Source organism: Lineus longissimus, chromosome 6 (genome assembly GCF_910592395.1).
Source record: "Lineus longissimus chromosome 6, tnLinLong1.2, whole genome shotgun sequence".
Classification (NCBI taxonomy): Eukaryota; Metazoa; Nemertea; class Pilidiophora; order Heteronemertea; family Lineidae; genus Lineus; species Lineus longissimus.
The window spans coordinates 5524944-5537491 of record NC_088313.1 but is presented as its reverse complement, the minus strand read 5'-3'; the positions used below and the strand labels follow the sequence as shown (position 1 = coordinate 5537491).

General features: G+C 42.6%; 1 protein-coding gene across 2 annotated transcripts in view; it reads left to right on the top strand.

Annotated features, from left to right (window-relative positions):
- The window catches only part of LOC135489656 (xaa-Pro aminopeptidase 1-like), a 32830-nt gene that overhangs the window by 1569 nt on the left and 18713 nt on the right, over nucleotides 1-12548 (top strand). Inside the window, exons 2-9 of one of the 2 annotated variants that reach the window (XM_064775103.1) lie at nucleotides 1264-1692; nucleotides 5780-5907; nucleotides 6772-6835; nucleotides 7082-7227; nucleotides 7621-7672; nucleotides 7976-8119; nucleotides 8897-8992; nucleotides 11219-11300. In XM_064775103.1, the coding sequence (XP_064631173.1) occupies nucleotides 1287-1692; nucleotides 5780-5907; nucleotides 6772-6835; nucleotides 7082-7227; nucleotides 7621-7672; nucleotides 7976-8119; nucleotides 8897-8992; nucleotides 11219-11300 (1118 nt within the window). In that variant the 5' untranslated portion in view covers nucleotides 1264-1286. The remainder of the gene's footprint in view (nucleotides 1-1263; nucleotides 1693-5779; nucleotides 5908-6771; nucleotides 6836-7081; nucleotides 7228-7620; nucleotides 7673-7975; nucleotides 8120-8896; nucleotides 8993-11218; nucleotides 11301-12548) is intronic. The other variant, XM_064775104.1, reaches the window with a different exon arrangement.

Sequence of the window (12548 nt, the reverse complement as noted above, 5' to 3'; positions counted from 1 at the left end):
ACAGGACAGATTGCCGCGAAAATTTATAATTTAAAATTTATTTTTTATTTATTTTATTCCAAGCATTTTCCAGTAAAATGCGCAAATAATGCTCGGTATAGAGTAGCACAACTTTCGGACTTTGAAGAATATTGCAACTGAAAAGGCGGGAGATATGGTAATTCCGTGAAGACGTCAACATGGTGTTTTCCAAGCTATTTATAAATTTTCGCAGCAATCTGTCCTGGACCTGCTACCAATAAGTCTTTGCGGTAGTCTCGCGCGTACCGGATATAACCCATCAAGCTTTTCTCCTTCAGAGAAATACTGCGTTGCGCTCAACTGCCTTATAAAAGGCTGTGAACAAAATTAACGTTCGACCAATGAGAAAGCCACATTACCCTGCATACGAGGTTGGACGCGTGATCACTTAGTGACAAGTAAAAATAGAATCAGACCACATGTTTCTATATGTCAGAATGCTGCCGTTTGCGCTGTAGTACACGTGTGTTGTCCAAATTTTCGATTTCAAGCAAGTTTAATCATTCGAGTTCCCTGAGGTTTGAATTGATTACCGTAAGTTGACCTCGTTTTCTTCTTTACTCAGTGTGTCATCTTCATTACTTGGCTGAATCCCGGGGCTGAATGTATCTAGGTAACATTTTTTATGCTGTATTATGTGTATACACTCCCATGGTTCGGTGACTTCCACATGGTTAGCCCTGCAGGGGAGGGCCCGGCTGTACGGCCCTACATATTTTATAACGGCATGCCCTTGAAATAACAATCATTTCTTACTCCCCCTTTGAAAATTTTGAGTCACTATATCGGCTTCAAAAGCTATACTGCAACAGAACCTAAGGAAGCATGTGCACATTATTTTCCAAATTTCAGGACCCCTCTCTCCTCCCCCCCCCTATGATTTATACAAATACTTCATTATGTTTTGCATAAACCATATGGGGGGGGAGAGGGGGTCCTGAAATTTGGAAAATAATGTGCACATGCTTCCTTAGGTTTTGGTGTTGCCTTCAGCGTGGCCTGCTGACCCCCCCCCCCCAAGAACTAAAGTTCAGCCACTAATAAACTCTCTTTTTTACTGTTCTCAAGTGTTCAATACGCCCCCCCCCCCCCCCCTACGAAAGTACTAGAACAGTCAGTCCCCACCACCCAAAGCTGCTCTGAACTATTTTTAGTTTTCCTGGATAATTTTCTTGTGGAAATATGTTGCCTGTTGTGTAGTCTTATACAAGCCCCTCAATATTTGTGCTTGTTTCTATGCAGGTTGTGGGTTGAGAGACACTGCCATGCCTGGGACACCGAAGTGCGTCATAGATGGCTGTTCCAGTACCTTCACGGTAATCCAATTACTGCGCCGTCGTCCTTGTTCGAAGCATGGGGTGACATTTGGGAGACCGGAGTGTGACTGTGGGTTTCCATTTCAATTCATCAAGTTTCCGCGAGAAGAATATGCCAAAGCAAGGGCGGAGTGGATCGACATCGTGCGAACTGTGAATGGTAAACCGGGTTGGTCCCCTAACGTGAGATCACACATTTGTTCCTTGCATTTCGTGGATGGTGCTCCCACTGACGGAAATCCAAAACCAACTCTGAATTTGGGCAGCGGCAAGAATGAGCGCAATGATTCATCCGTAGTTACTCCATCTACAACCCGAAGTCAACACGAGTCGAGGCAAGTGGATGATAATAGCGGTAGGCTTTGCCCTCTTTATAATCATTCAAAATTCTGTGACTTAGATCACGATTCCCCGGTTGATCCAACATCAGAAAAACACAAATGTCATGATAAAATATAGGAGGCCACTTCTTAAGGCCATCCGCCTCCCCAATCCAACCAGTTCGGACTGAGAGTGGATCTGGAAGCTTCGTGCCATTGTCCAATGTCAGTAGCTCGAAGTACTCTTTCCGAGCCAGGCAAAGTTTTTCATTGGAATCTGGTACAACAGGGAGGCCGAGCTCGTGGACCACAAAAACACGTGCTACCAGGTCCTCCTTGTTACCACCGACTCTAAGACCTCTTTTTACCAAGTAATCTTTTATTACGACTTTACAGACCAATGTTTAATTGAATCCAGAGACAAATCGGGGGTATCAGAATCATTTTCCATCGTGTTTGTGATATATCTTGAAATGTACGTTTAGGAATGAAGAAATTTGGCCCGGGATGAAAATATGAGGCCAGTGTAGCAAAAGAAGCAACAAAAAAATGATTCATAGTACGCATTTTATTTTCAATGTGAACAAGAATTTTCTAATTTAATAGAGGCTACAGATACAAATTTGTCATCAAACATACATTTTTTAGTCACATGCCAGTACCGTGTGATGGTAAATCAAATCACTGGGGCCTATACCATATACACTATACACTATCGATAACAGTAGGCCATGATATGATACACTCGGCTAACCCCATGCACTTCGATGACATAACAGAGCTCTAAATTCTAAACAGGTGTGTCAGAACAGCACGTGCTGCATCCCGCTCGACGTATCACTACGGAACATGCCGAAATATGTGCCGACAGGTACCGAAGATGACGAAAGCACTTTATGAATATGATAATTTCAAGGCCAACCTCGTGTCCACCAGACTAATGCATAATTGGCAGTTGAGCGCAACGCAGTATTTCTCTGAAGGAGAAAAGCTTGATAGGTTATATCCGGTACGCGCGAGACTACCGCAAAGACTTATGGGTACGTACCGCCAGCTCCCCCGGTCTGTACATCTTGATTGTAGTATTAAATAGGGAGGTTTAGTTATGTCAACTTCTGCGTAAACGTATAGTCGAAATGCATGTCTGTTTCGCGAATTTTGTCAAATGCTTCTCAATGCAATGCTTTTATGAGGATGTCATACCATCCTGCCAATGCATCGAACATAAAATTTTCTCACACGTAAGTTTTAGAAGAGTCGAGGGTCCCTCCCGGATTAAATTCAATTTGTTGGAGCCGGACAGCCAGCCAGGCCTATATACTACTTGACTTTCATGATGTAACGTTGTGCGCGTCGTTAGATTGCAACACAGTGCTGAGCAATATGATGTCAAAACATCAAGCATGTGCCATCCTCTGGTTGGCAAAACATGTTGCAAAAAATGCAGAGATTGGCTTGATTGGTGGAACTGGTTGAAAATTTTATGGAGTAAAGAATTCGAGCAGCTCTATCAATGCGCAAGATCGTCAGTACTCCTGATGGACTATTGAAGGACAATTTTGGTTGCTTTCACTTTCATTCTTCAGTAACTCTCACCAAAATATTGGTGATCTTCATTTCATGGATTGTTGAAAAACTATTTTGGTTGCTTTCCCACTGTTTTAAAAAATCCTATAAATTTCAGAACTACATGCAAATAGTAAAGTGAAAGTGCTTGGGTTGGCTGCCCTGTGACTTCCTGACTTGTGGATAGCAATGAATTGAAGGTTTGAGTAAACTTTAGATAAGACTACTTTCAATATGCTAAACAGCATTCGATGTATCATTCATGCTCTAGCCTGTCTAATTCTGTCATGGGGTCATGTGTGGTAGCAGGTCCTTCAGCTTTCTTGTTTATCTAGCTGCTAACTAGTTGAATATATAACATAGATTTGCTCTGTCAGTCTGTGATATGACTTTCATGAAAGTCTGCACTTTCGGTTTAGTTTACATGCCTCATTTACCAAAGTGTATGCAGATATGCTCTCATTCAACATGTTCAAACTGATAAAATTCATCAGCGTTATAATCTCAATTTAGTAAATATGAATAAAAACTTCTAATTTTTAACAAAAGAGTGTCGAACTTCTTTTTTTTTGTGTCGGTAGAATGAGGCCACTTGTCACTTGCGGAGAGAGACAATAATTTAGATAATTTATTACCTTTTTTTATTAAATACTTTTTTCATGGATAATTGATTGGGCAGAAATAGCATGATATGACATGAGCCCAAATTGCAGGGGGGGGGGGGGGGTGATATTTGTGTCAATCTCTTGAGGCAATTGAAAGACCTGCAGCTTGACAGCATAAAGGTGTGGTGTCCATAGCAAGAGCATTCAATCATACTGAACTTCCAGCAGTATTTCCTCTGTTACCTCCGCCCATATCACTGAAGAAATACAGTGGAAGTTGGAACCTCTGTTAGCGGACACCTCTCTATTAAGGACAACCTCTCTATTAAGGACAGCCTCACTATTAAGGACACTAGTTTTGGTCCCAAATTGGTTGTTTCCATTCAATTTGACCTCTCTAATCAGGACACCTCTCTATTAAGGACAGCACTTGTCAGTCTCGAGGGTGTCCTTAATAGAGAGGTTCTACTGTATGTGTCATTTTCCTGTATATCATACGCCTCACTTTACTGTGCACCTCACCCAAATTTGAGCTAATTCTGCCGTATGCATTGTACACTATCTCTATGCGGTACATAAAGCAGCATATGGTGAACCAGTTTTTCAATCACACAGACCTCACTTTCCATGGCCGCTGCGCTGTTGATATGAGCTGGATTTCAAAATAACTTCACAGGGTTTGCCCTTTCAATCTTCTCTAGACACTGCGTAAGTTTCAACGCAAAGGATATTGTGGTTTTTGAATAAGACACAAAAATGCTACTTTTCTGGATCAGACCACTTGGTTTCGCATTTGCCTTGCTCAACTTGAGCCATTTAGGTCAGACTGATATTTATGGCATCTCGAAAAGATTGGCTGTGCATCACCATAGCCCGGAATGTGACCAAGACAAACAATTTAATTAGCTGGTGATAAAAATAGCACGTGACCAGCTTCTGAACATCAACTAAACTGCATCAATCACTTTCTCTGTCACTGCGAAACCAAGTGGTCTGGGATGTCTTTGATGACAAATGTATTGGACAGGCAGGGAGGAATTTCTGGAAACCTGTGTATAAAACTTTCCCATTTCCCTGTTTGAAAGTTGAGTTAAAACGAAAGTGACAAGTTGGTAGTACATTTAACTGCCAATACATGACTTACTGTTTACTTCATTCACTGATTTTTAAAAACACTTAACACTGAAACTATTACAGTGGAACCTCCCTTAGCAGACACCTCTCTATTAAGGACAACCTCCCTATTAAGGACACTTGATTTGGTCTCAAATTGGATCTTTTCATTCAATCAGACCTCTCTAATCAGGACACCTCCGTATTAAGGACAGCACTTTTCAGTCCCGTGGGTGTCCTTAATAGAGAGGTTCTACTGTACTAACACTTTCATTCACTCAAACATTTGACCTCACCCATTGTAATTTTTAAGGCTTAGTTTTTCCGGTGGGTCACTATCTAAGAGGGTGTATCCACATCATGCCAAGGGTTAACAGCTTTAATCCACTATCCCTTCAGGGGACGAAAAATTCACTAGTCCCTAGCCCGGGACTAGTGACTTTGATAGTTGGGCTAGCCTACCATCAGGCAAACTAAGGATTTACTGTAAGAGCTAGTCCTGACTTTGAGATTCACAGCTTGGGACTAGTCTTAAACTTGAAAACAATTTTTCTACCCCTGCCCTATTAGCAGGGTGAGTTAAGTATAATTTGCCCGGTGACAGTGCTAATTTCGAAGTTGGCCAAGCAGTTTTTTGTTTCGAAATCGGGGCTTACCGCGCTATTCTTGGGTCTTCAATTCAAATGAAAAAAAAAAATGTTGAGCCCTTCCCAAATACGAATCCATGCAATAGTCCTTCATGCATTCGAGCAAACTAGGGTGGGACAAATAACATGCTTCTTCCCTTCCTTGATACCGGTATTTGGTGTACGTATGATCTACATCCTTTATATTTCAGCTATAGGGAAAATGTCCGGCACAAAAACTGGGACGAAGTTGCTTCAGCTTCGGGCGTTGATGAAAAATAAGAAATATGTGACGGAGCCAATTCATGCCTACATAATACCATCAGGAGACGCACACCAGGTTTGAAAATACTTCGTTCCTTTTACACGTAGGCCTATGTCGGCAGGAGACATGCCGACTTATCGGCAGTGAATGTCAATCCTAAAGTCTCCTCCTTTCACTACCGACTCAGTAGGGTGGGAGATCTGTCAGACGCATGCTCATAAACGGGTGGCCAATGAAATTGCTCGACACAAAGTAATTGAATGACGGCCTGAATTATCAGGATCAGGTTACCCTTTTTCTTTACAACACACGCAAAGTGCATTCTGTGTCAGGTCAGCATCCCTGGAACCATTACTCATTGAACACCTGGTTTCCCTTACGATGGTTTTCAGTGCGTGTCTCGTGTGACAACCACGAGTGAGTGCAATGTTAGTGTTGTGGCGACATGGACGTGTGGGAAAGGAAGGGGATGCAGGAGACTGCCGCTAAAGTAACAGCCCTTCTGATGGCCGATCAGGGGGAAGTTTATCGGTGGTGAAGGACGGATGCACAACGACGGTAGATCACATGGCAGGAGAAGCATCAGTGTTGCCTGAGATGCTTGGATCGTTCGAAAGATAGATCACTTCTTCCTTTCATCATCGTAGCACACCAGTTCATCCTCATGACACCACAACTTCAGACAAATTGACAAATTTGACAAAAAAGACAAATTGCGTCATGACGTTTATTTAGAAAATCATTGGCTTTTAATAGGAAACCTGACATTGTAAAAATGATGTGTGGGAAATATTTCTTATAAAATGCACCTCAGCCACATTTGACATGCTCGAGTGAAATTGGCATCATCAGTCGTTTAGGACACTTCATACACTTGTGATAACCTGGCATCGGCCTTCTGATTCTCTCTATTCTGTTATGATTCTGAAATTTTTCCAGAGTGAATATATCGCACCTCATGACAACAGACGGTCTTTCATCAGTGGATTCACCGGATCTGCAGGTAAGGCTTGCCCTTATTCTCTCACTGACACACTCAGGCACTCTTTGCATCATTTGCCTGCTGTCTTCTTTTTGCCAAAGATTGTGAATACAACTCTGCATATGTCTGTCATGTGTGTGCAAATAAGAGTATAGAGGCTACAAGATATTGTCTGTGAAACCATACAGGTCCTAAGACGTTGGATCCATTTTAACCTATTAGGGCCCAGAGAAAACATTGTATGAAATAATTTCGGTTATTTTCCAGGGACGGTCATTGTCACCGAGGACCACGCAGCACTGTGGACAGACGGTCGCTACTTCCTACAGGCAACAGAGCAGATGGACGAGAACTGGACGCTGATGAAGGATGGTCTGCCAGAAACGCCAAGTCAGGCAGACTGGTTGAAAAAGGTTAGGCTCATTTTATGTTCTTGGTAGGGAGGCCCAGCTGTCCAATGAGAATTCCCATTAGATTCTATAAAAAATACTAAACCTTGGCGCTAAATCATGAGAACTGGTTCTGTTCAAGTTCATCCCCAATGAGATCAATCATTCTGCTGAGTGTTTATTTGGAGAAACCATTATCGGCCTTGCAAATGCATCCGGTCTTCTGAAGTCCTTCAGCTATGTATGAATCCCATATAATAATGCATGTACGGTAATGGGAGGATTTGCCCCTCAAGCTTAGTTTTCCAACAACCAAACTTTTTAATGTACAAATAATGGTACAATGTATTTGAAAGTGATTTTACAACAGTAGGAGGGATTATATAACGACTGTATTTCACTTCCACATCTTTGCAGATTTTGCCCAATGGAGGACGAGTTGGATTTGATCCTTTGCTCGTGTCATTTGGTAAGAATTTCTTGAAACTCAAAAGGGGCCGGTGAAGTGCCTTACCCAAGGTTTCATGCAAACTATTGCATCCGTCATATCAATGTCTTGAGGGTAAAAGGCCTGGCTCACTGCAGTGGTCAGATTCCTGAACATATTTTTCCGGGAACCTCTGGCGATCTTGTGCCTACAGCTTATCCTAAATCATCCTAACATAAATTTTGTGGATCTTGCTTGTTAAAGCTACTTTATAGTCAGGTTTTTGAATAGCAATCTCTTTTTGCCTCAGTCAGAAGTTCCACAGTGCTTTTTGAATGATTTCAGATGTATGGCAACCATTGTACAAACAGCTGAAAACAGGTGGCCACCAGATGGCACTTGTCAATCAGAATCTGATTGATCTAATTTGGGAGGACCAGCCACCACCACCAAATAATGGTCTGATGGTTCTCTCCACAAAATACACAGGTAAGATATGGGTTCGTTGCATTTGATATAAGGGCCGGAGTTAGCACAAAACTGCTAATGTCATCATTTTTTGCACTTATTCAATATTTAGTACCCACGAACATATTCAATATTTAGTGCCCACGAACATATTCAATATTTAGTACCCACGAACATATTCAATATTTAGTACCCACGATATGAGTCATTATAAATAGTACTTTTGGAGAAATTATAAGTAAGTGATTTTCTGAACAAGACCTTGCTACGTTGTGATTCGAAGTGCTGCCATGTTCAACCTCTTGAATCCCGGTGACCGACCAGTCGGTCATTTTGAAATAATGTTTTTTCCAACGACCGATAGGTCGGTCGCAGTGATATTTTTATTCCCTTGAGCTGGGACGCTAGTTTATAGCGTGTTTGATGTACAGTAGGGTCAGTTAGAGCATGCCTGGGTAGATGGCGCCTCGGTTGAATGCGGGCGCTATACATCGTGAAAGTCAGACCCAATTTCGCAACCACGTGACCACCCTGGGATCCCGGGATTTTCAAGTTTTGGATTCAAGAGGTTAATCTCCATGATTATTTGACCTGGCTGGCGAAGTTTGACTTGAATTCTCACAGTCAGACATCACAAAAAGTGCCCCAACCTGGCAACCACCTTCGTATTTGAAGCAACCTTATTCTTGACGTCATTCTGCCATTTCATCCTGGGAATTATCTTTATATCCAAAGAACCTCACTCCAAAAATATTTCCTAATGATAGAATTGTATGATAGAATTGTTGTTTGTTTCAGGAATGTCATGGCAAGACAAAGTGGCCGAGATGAGAGTGAAAATGAAGGAGAAAGATTGTTGTGCCTTGGTCCTGACAGCTTTGGATGAAGTCGCATGTAAGTGTCACCTGGCATTAAAGTGTCATCAATAATAATAAAGCTAACAATCAGATTGTGAAGTTGCTGGAGTTGAACTTAGACTCCTTTTGAATGAAACACTGTCGATTCTTTCGCACCACACCCGGCATACCGGGCTCATGCACTGCGTACTACTATACTAGCCAGCAGTAATCCATACTGCCAAATTTTCCCCAAGTTCTATCGTCACCACAGTCCCAAGAAGTTTTTGGTTGGTTACACAAGGAAAAACGAAGATGCAGATGGTCCAAAACAATGCCGCTCGTCTTGTTACACGTACTCGGAAGCGCGACCACATATCACCCGTCCTCATGAACCTTCACTGGCTGCCAATCAAAGCTCGTGTGGAGTTCAAGGTGCTGACAACTGTGTACAAATGCCTTCATGGGCAGGCCCCGGTATACATAGCAGAACTGCTGAACATGTATTCTAAAATACCTTGGTACCGTAAAGTCAACTTTTAAATGGAAAATGCATAAGCCTCGTTCTGAGAGCGGAGTGTTTTGGACACGCAACCAAGATGCTCTACCAAAGTTCCCTCGGGTTGCACTAAAATGTGGAACCATGCACACGTCACGTCAATGGAATTTCAGCTCACTTCAGAAGTTTGAGGCTCTCAAAACACTGCTTCAAACACAAATCAGTCAAGGAAGCATCAACCACCCTAAGTTTTTTAATGAGCACTACACATATTTGCCGAGAAAAACGCTCCAAATAGCCCATTTGCGCGGATTTTAGCATCACTTGAGCGAGCCGATGCGGACTTCCTATGCGCGCTGTACAAAATGTACATGTCTCATTTTCTGTAACGTTGCCGTAACATAATGTAAACAATGGCGCTACCGGCGCTCCGACCGGGCCGGCGATGGATGGAATTTGCCAAATTCGCACATATTCAAGTTATTTTCGTGGCCTATCTTTTTAAGTTTGAGGTATTTTAGAATAGAAATTGAACCCTCGGCTTCGGACCTTGGTTGAGTTACCAAGACACTCTCGGGTGGAGCTAAAATTTCGTCCAAACCCTCGCCTGTCGGCTCGGGTTTGGACTGTATTTTAGCTCCACCCTCGAGTGTCTTGGTAACTCAACCAAGGTCCTCCGCCTCGGGTTCAATTCCTTAATCAATCAGCCCGTGCTCTTAGGTCGGCGGAAAAGGACCTGCTCTGTACTCCGCGTTTCAAGTCTGCTAACTTTTGGGGTGGTGCATTTTAGAATCTAGCACCAACTCTGTGGGATGCACTTAACATGGACCTCAGAAACAGTGACTCATTAGATTGTTTTAGAAAAGGACTAAAGACAATTCTATACAGGAAATACTTTCAGTGACTCTGTGTGGGGGGCGCATTTGAACATTCAATTTCCTGAGTGGAAATTGCGCCTAAGAAATGTAAATTTGATTGATTGATTGAAAAACGAGACGGCAGTACTGCACTCAATCCAATACAGACCTCGTCCCTAATATCGGGTAATGCTAGCTATTTTACAGTCTACGTACCTGTAATAAAGTTTTAAGCCGTTTTCCCTTTAAAACGGTACTTTCTACATGCTCGTAACTATTTCCGAGATGTAATCCGGGAGGAACGCTTTCAAAGCCAAATAGACCTATCCTAGCCTGTCAAACCATGAAATTTTCGTTGTACGTTATGCATGATAATTTCAGGGTTTGGGGGGTCTGAAGTTAGGGGGGTGATATTTGACCGCTTTTAACCCGCAAGTCAGCTTTTTCACCCCGACGGGTTGAATGGGGCCTCAAAACCACATAAGTAAGCCAATTGGACTGAAACTTCATCATTTTCTTTATTTTAAACACACCTTATTCTCAATTTTAGAAAAATTATATCGTAAATGGAAAATACCATTCAACTGCTATAGTGAGATCACGCATTGATCTCAAACTGAACTGTTTTCGTGTACAACCGCGTGCTGATTGGTTTAATACAGGTACAATGAAACTTTCCAAAGCCAAGTTGGGATGCAGGCTGCCCGGGCTATTCCAGGCGTGGGCCAGGGGTACGGGACACTGCCAAAAGCCTACGTTAGCGAAAGAGTTAAAAGTACTGTCAACCGGAAGATCCTTTTTCCCATTTTGGTTTGGAATTGACTTGCAAATGCCTGTGAAAATATCTTGTTTTTGAATCAAACTCTGTCGAGTTGAATGTGTTGTTGTGTTAGGTTTATTCTGCTGATGTTGTTTTGTTTTGTTGCAGATTTGTTCAACCTACGTGGCTCAGATATTCAGTTCAACCCAGTTTTCTTGTCATATGCAATCGTTGGCCTTGAAAACATCTGGTAAGTCCAATCGATTCTTCTGCGCTTGATGTTGGGCATCATACTTTCGCTGTAGTAGTTGCAAGGTGACGGTATGGGCAAGGTTATCAAACGACCCTCACAGCTTGGTCTTCAGTTATGCTCAGTTATGTTGGGCTGAGAATTCGTTAGTCCAGGTAACCTTGACCCTATCCGCCACGCAGCGGAGGGTCGAGGAGGCCTCGTTGATTTACCCAAGGCGAGCCATACATTTTCAGTGCATACAGTGGATGCACTGTCATACCGAGCGCTCTGGTATTGCAGATTATTCACTTGGATTGAGGTTATACCCATCCTACAGAAAATCATGTGACCGGACACCGGAAGCTTACGCCCCCAAATCTAGTTCATGCCGAGTGAATTGTGTCAAGTACTAATCTCTGTAATGAGTGAATGGAGGAGACTGGTGAAATTCTCTAAGAATTCAGGGCAATCCTGCAGTATGTGGGCTGGAGTATGGTTGGCATGCTCGCACCTAACAGGGCTCTGTCCACCACGTCAAGTCTCTTTAACCTCTTGAATCCCAAAGCTTGAAAATCCCGGGATCCCAGAGTGGTCACGTGGTTGCGAAATTGGGTCTGACTTTCACGATGTATAGCGCCCGCATACAACCGCCAAAGTCTGGTACCGAGGCGCCATCTACCCAGGCATGCTCTAACTGACCCTACTCTACATCAAACACGCTAAAACAAGCAATAAACTAGCGTCCCAGCTCAAGGAAATAAAAATATCATTGAGACCGACCTGTCGGTCGTTGGGAAAAAATGTTATTTCAAAATGACCGACTGGTCGGTCACTGGGATTCAAGAGGTTAAGATAAAGTTTCAACTGTGTCAAACCAGTTGTGTTTTTATAGGCAGGCAGACCTAAATGACAGCGAATGGCAACAAGGCCATTATGCCAGTTGCAGGGGAGTTAGGCCTATTTGCTGTATGCATGTCTTCAGTTTATGTGCAGGCAATACACGTGTATCTGGCTGCATTAAAAAAAGTGGAGGAATGTCATCATCACTAGCATGGCCACGTCATCTGTCAGACTTTTAAACATCGCCACAACCCTGACAGACATCTAACCTAGATTTATAATTGCCTCATAAAAAAGTCCCGGCATTCCAGAGAGTGACTGAATACTACATGTAGTAGCCCTGCTGTAAGATTGTACACAACACTGTGAAAATGAATTACTCTGAAAGTTATCTTGGTTTACAGTATAGTACAGTAGAACCTCTCT